Source organism: Salvelinus namaycush, chromosome 37 (assembly GCF_016432855.1).
Source record: "Salvelinus namaycush isolate Seneca chromosome 37, SaNama_1.0, whole genome shotgun sequence".
In the NCBI taxonomy this organism is placed as follows: Eukaryota; Metazoa; Chordata; class Actinopteri; order Salmoniformes; family Salmonidae; genus Salvelinus; species Salvelinus namaycush.
In genome coordinates, this window is record NC_052343.1 from 25,721,791 (window position 1) to 25,728,257 (window position 6,467).

A 6,467-nucleotide genomic window follows, 5' to 3' on the forward strand; every position below is an offset into this window, starting at 1 on the left:
AGGGTGTGCTTTGCAACAGTTAGTAAGCGCCTGTCTGCACTGTTTGTGATCTTGAGCCAAGCTCTGTGGAGGGCGTAACTCTGTCTGCCTGTCCATTCAAACATGTGTGGGTGCTACTCAGAGCACTACGCAGTTCAGATGAAAGAATCTCTCTTCTCTTCCTGCTCCTCCCCTCTCTCTCTTCCTCCCTCAATCCTTCCATAGTGCAGAACACTACCTCTTTCTATCCTCCACATCCCCCTCCCTCTCTCTTTCCTTCACTATGTCTTTACCATAAACTCTCTTTCTTTCTCTCTTGCTCCCTCGCTCCAACCATTCTGTCAGTAGAGTGTGTTTCTAGTTATCAGATGGGCAGTCAGAGGGGTGGTAAGAAGGTGCGTCTGGTTGGATGCCTGCCAGTCCTGGGGCAGCTGACAGTGACTCAGAGAAAGATCAGTGGAGTCCACCACAGTGACTCAGAGAGAGATGAGTGTAGTCCACCACAGTGACTCAGAGAGAGATGAGTGTAGTCCACCACAGTGACTCAGAGAGAGATCAGTGGAGTCCACCACAGTGACTCAGAGAGAGATGAGTGGAGTCCACCACAGTGACTCAGAGAGAGATCAGTGGAGTCCACCACAGTGACTCAGAGAGAGATGAGTGGAGTCCACCACAGTGACTCAGAGAGAGATCAGTGGAGTCCACCACAGTGACTCAGAGAGAGATGAGTGGAGTCCACCACAGTGACTCAGAGAGAGATCAGTGGAGTCCACCACAGTGACTCAGAGAGAGATGAGTGGAGTCCACCACAGTGACTCAGAGAGAGATCAGTGGAGTCCACCACGATGACTCAGAGAGAGATGAGTGGAGTCCACCACAGTGACTCAGAGAGAGATGAGTGGAGTCCACCACAGTGACTCAGAGAGAGATCAGTGGAGTCCACCACAGTGACTCAGAGAGAGATGAGTGGAGTCCACCACAGTGACTCAGAGAGAGATCAGTGGAGTCCACCACAGTGACTCAGAGAGAGATGAGTGGAGTCCACCACAGTGACTCAGAGAGAGATCAGTGGAGTCCACCACAGTGACTCAGAGAGAGATCAGTGGAGTCCACCACGATGACTCAGAGAGAGATGAGTGGAGTCCACCACAGTGACTGGGATTGTTCCTTACAACTATAATGTTGTGCTTACCATGTTCGAACTGTATGGTTGTTTCAACCTCCTAATTTGACCGCACTTACTGCAAGTCACACTGGAGAGGAGGGTCAGCTAAATGAGGGATTTACATTACAGATGCTTCCTTAAACTCAGAAACTAGACTACAGGTAGGCAGAGAAAGAGAAAATAGAGAGAGCAACCTCCCTACATAGTGGTGCGATATGTGAAGAGACACACCTTAAACAAACTAGATAGAAAGAGGGTGGAGACAGGTGAGGGGTGGGGGAGGTGCTGGGATTTCTATATTACTGTTTGCCTGAAATTACCAACGCGCATTTCAGCCTATCCACCAATTTCCTCCCATCTGTCTTTCTGTCTATGTGTCTGTCCCTCTCTCTCTATATTTCTCTTTATATATATATACTTTCTCTCCTTAAAATCCCCCAGAGTTAATGAGAGAGACATGCAAGGGCGTTGGCTAGAGCCATGCCTGTTTGTGCTTAAACAACTCAGCCCCCTCTTCTCTTCCTTTCTCCCCTCCATATCCGCCTCTCTCTCTCTCTTCCTTCTCTTGCCGCCTCTCTCCCTATGTCTCTATCTCTAACCTCTCTCCGCCTCTCTCCCTCTCTAATTGCCTCTGTTGCATTGCTCTCCATCTCTCCTCCCCCTCTCTTTCTCTTCCTTCCTTTGTGGTAGAGATGTAGAACCTGTTTGCAGTAGTGGGGCGTGGTGTGTGTGTCGTTAAGTCCTTGATTCGTGTGCAACAACCGTTAATACTCTTTAAAGCCTCTATTCAACCTGAACCTTATGTTTAAACACAATTAAACCAGTGCCAACATGACTTTATTTCCCAGACATATGGAATGGTAACCTCGATGTAAGATAACATAGATTTGAATTGGATTTTTCATTCAACAATGAGACATTTATCCCTCTAATTTAGTTTCTGGGATTTCACATTTCAAAAAGTCAAATAAATTGATCAAATATTTCATATAATGTTGATAATATTAGATGTATTATACTGTGAAAACAGAGTAACCAAACATTCCTCTCTCTGTGCGTGGACATCATGTCCAATAGCATCCTCTATCATAATAAAACATTGACAATACTGTAAATGAATAACCTACATTTGTACCTCCATTCTCTCTCTCTCTCTCTCTCTCTCTCTCTCTCTCTCTCTCTCTCTCTCTCTCTTTCTCTCTCTCTCTCTCTCTCTCTCTCTCTCGCTCTCTCTCTCTCTCTCTCTCTCTCTCTCTCTCTCTCTCTCTCTCTCTCTCTCTCTCTCTCTCTCTCTCTCTCTCTCTCTCTCTCTCTCTCTCTCTCTCTCTCTCCCTCTCTCTCTCTCTCTCTCTCTCTCTCTCTCTGTGTGTGTGTTGTAGTCACCATGTCACAGGTCCAGCAGTCTATGGCATTGCTCATCTCAGCCTTCCACAAGTACTCTGGCAAGGAGGGCGACAAGACGACCCTGAGCAAGGGAGAACTCAAAGATCTGCTCAACGCAGAGCTTGGAGAGATCATGGGGGTGAGTGGATCCTAGGAACAGTTCAGTTCAATCATGCTTTAACAGCAGCACGACCAAATACAATACTGCTAAAGACAGACACTACTGAAATATTGAATTGCTTGGAACATCATAAACACATGACCTGCCTCATCCAATAGAATAAATTAATCTCTCACACCTTTATAAACAAATAACAACTGTATGGATTCTAGTTTTAACTGCTGAAATCAAAGTCTCACCCATTACCTCTCTCTCTCTGATCATTATAACAGAAAAACACTGACCAGGCAAAGGTTGACAAGATCTTCAAAGATCTGGACGCAAACGCAGATGGCAGTGTGGACTTCCAGGAGTACGTCACACTGGTGGCCTGCCTCACCATGATGTGCAATGAGTTCTTCACCAAGAAGTGAAACAGCTCCCCCTGCCCACTCTCCACAGAACAGCAGCTCTTGCTCCATGAGTGAATTCATGATAAGATTAGCAAGATCCTCAATGCAGGTTCAGAGGGTCAGAGATGCAGGTTTACACACATACACAGAAAAAGGGTTGGGTTGGTTATACACACCACACATAGACAGACAGGTGAAGGACACAGACACTGACCTATACACATACAGACATATAGGCTACAATCTCATGAGATGGAGAGGAAGCTCTTTGGTTTGTTTAAAGTGAAAAATGAAATAAACTATTTTAATATGTTTGGAAGAAAGCTGACTTATCATTTGTGCAGGTGTGTGTGTGTTTGTGCATGTGTGATTGGCTGTGTATGTCCTAAATATGATTCAAGCAACATGATTCAAACATTAACCTTTGTATTCAGAAATAATACAATTTGTTGATTATGTCAACGTAAACTAAACGAGGTTATGAGGCATAAACTATATTTGACTACTTAATTACGTCACAATACTGTTATCTACTCCAGAGCCAGTAAGAATACAGGAAGTCAACTGTTACTGTGAAGGTCCAATAGAGCCACATATAGAACCATCTCCAAGATGAAGCCTCCTACCCAGCAACATGAAACAACAAAGATAATATCCAAATAATGATACTGTATCACAGGTCTCCATAGAGAACCTATTGGACAATACTGAAGATGAAAATTAAGATTAGCCATAGTCCAGCAATCGCCTAGTCTTAGATTAAATCTAAAACAAGGCTGTGCAAGGAAGTTTGTACATGTCTATCACCAGATGATCATCGCCGCGGGTCAGCGCAGGAAGGTAGGCGAAGCAACAGTGGCTACATTAAAATAGTGTGTAAAGTAGCACGCAGTAGAAGGAAAGGTTGTTCAGGTGTCAGGAAGAGGTGTCCTGAGAGTGTGTTTCAAGCGTCTCAGAGTAGGAGTGCTGATTTAGGACCCGTTTTGCCTTTTTAGATCAATATGAATGATACTACTTGGACAGAGGGGGACCTGATCCTAAATCAGCACTCCTCCTCAGAGGCACAGCCCCTGGTCACGCAGCCACTCGGTTGAATCTAACTAATCTCTATGATGCATTAGTCTTGATCAGGGTTGGGGTCAATTCCACTGACATTCTAGTCTGAACTGAACTCCTATAGAAAACTTCCATGTCAAATTCAACTGATGAGAACTGAAATTGACTGACACAACTTTGGTGTCAATAAAAGTACTTGATATGTGAGTGTGAGACTAGAAGGTGGATGTTGTTGTGCTCCAGCCCAGTGCAGGGGGAAGGTGGTAGGGTGGCAGCCCAGTGCAGGGGGCCGGAGCAGAGGAGAACGACAGGGCCGAGTGAGGCCAGGAACGAGTGAGGCTGTTCTGAGCTGAGCTCTTGGCTGTTCTCTCAACCATCAAGGATTCGGCCAGAACATCTGAACAGAACCACCAGTGGGTTCTCATTACTGTTTGTGTGTGTGTGTGCATTTGTGTGTGTTCATTTTACAGAGTAGGTTGATTGAGAACACATTGTAATTTATATGGCACCGATTCCTTGTAGGCCTTCACCAGTTCTTGTGATTATTGAAAAGACAGGGGGCATTCAGGGCCATTCACCATCAGACCATTGAAGCTTGTGTTGGGATTCAATACTCTTCACAATCAACAACATACACAGATAGATTGGCTAAACACATACGTCTGAGACATGTGACCATCAGTTTTATAAATTTATTAATGTGGTCTGTCCAGAGGAAGGAGGACATAGGCAGTGGACATATTTTCATGGAGGTCAATACTTGTCGTACTGGGAAACTAATTAGCATACACTCAGTGGCAGTGGGCAAGCAAAGAATGCCACAAACTTTGCCATTGGCTGAGGCAGTGAGTAGGCGGAGGTTGGAATGAGAGGGTTCCTGTAAGAGCCTATCAGAGTGCCAAACAGTGGGGTGTGTGTGGGGGAGAAGTAGAACAGTCTCTCATCATGTGAGAGCCCAAAGACACACACACACACACACATGCTCCTCACCATGGAAACGCTTCTCACCTCTGGGTCGTCGTGGAGAAACTCCTCACCTGGACAGTAGACACCGCCCTGCATAAACCGGAATTATATAGTTTAGCCAATCAGACACCTGGCGGCTGGATGGAATAAGGAAGTCATCTGCATAGGCTAATCCTAATCCACAGACAAAGGCAATTTTAATCTGAGATCTTCTCGGCAGGCTGGGCTCGTCTGGCTGGGTCTGTGGGATTGATCCACCAAAGATTGGAGGATACCCAAAATCTATTTCTCCAATAGGAATCCCAGATCACGCTTGTGACAGCACACACATGGATCTAATCTTCCTCTCTCCCATTGACCTCAATACAACCACATGGTGATCTGTTCAACTACCCATGTTCTGTAGTTGTTCATGGAAGTAATTGTTGGTTGTGCCTTTAAACCCTCTCTGACTCTCTACCCACTACAGGTAGTGACCGGCTTTTGCACAGAAGGCTGTAGTGAATAGAGGTGGATGGAAGCGCCTTTGATGTGGTTTAGATAATCTATTGTTTGCTTTTGGCTGTCTGGTGACAAGGAGGCTATTTTTGATCAGTCATGTTCGGCAGTGTGAAGAAAATCATCTCTCTGTTTGAGACTCAACGGCAGCCTCGCCCCCTCTCTCTACCTCCTTCCCTCCCTCCATCTCTCTCTCCATCTCTACCTCCTTCCCTCCCTCCATCTCTCTCTCCATCTCTACCTCCTTCCCTCCCTCCATCTCTCTCTCCATCTCTACCTCCTTCCCTCCCTCCATCTCTACCTCCTTCCCTCCCTCCATCTCTCCCTCCATCTCTAACTCCTTATCTTCCTCCATCTCTTTCTTCATCTCTTCCCCTATCCCTCCCTTCCTCCCTATGCCCTCTCAGGTCCATTAAAAAAGCCCCCCAGTCCCCCTTAAAGAGACACTCCTCTCCTTCTGCCTCCCTCTTCGGCTGCCCCTCCTCCTTCTCCGGCTGCCCCCAGACCCCCCCCCCCCCCTTACCCCCCCCCACCTGTCCACCAACCACTACAACTTCCTGCTAGATGGAGAGTAGGAGAAGAAGGCAGGGAGAGAGTGAGTGATACAGGTTGGGGTCATGGAGGGCTGAGAGGTCGTGGGGGGGGGGGGGGGGTCAGGATTAGGGACTCATGGCCGAGCGGATGGCCATGATGAGGAACCAAACATCTGTCACCATGGAGATTCCACAACAATTTAGGACCGCAACTAAACCTCAACGACAGACCACTACTCAACCCCAACCCCAACCCCAGACCACTACTCAACCCCAACCTCAACCCCAGACCAATACTCAGCCCCAACCTCAACCGCAGACCACTATTCAACCCCAACGTCAACCCCAGACCACTGTTCAACCCCAACCTCAAC

At 46.7% G+C, this 6,467-nt stretch overlaps 1 protein-coding gene across 1 annotated transcript in view; it reads left to right on the forward strand.

Annotated features, from left to right (window-relative positions):
* The window catches only part of LOC120031504 (ictacalcin-like), a 3,663-nt gene extending 300 nt beyond the window's left edge, over positions 1-3,363 (forward strand). The window contains exons 2-3 of the mRNA XM_038977284.1: positions 2,524-2,666; positions 2,921-3,363. Coding sequence (XP_038833212.1) covers positions 2,529-2,666; positions 2,921-3,061 — 279 coding nt within the window. The 5' untranslated portion in view covers positions 2,524-2,528 and the 3' untranslated portion in view covers positions 3,062-3,363. The remainder of the gene's footprint in view (positions 1-2,523; positions 2,667-2,920) is intronic.
* The last annotated feature ends 3,104 nt before the right edge of the window (positions 3,364-6,467 follow it).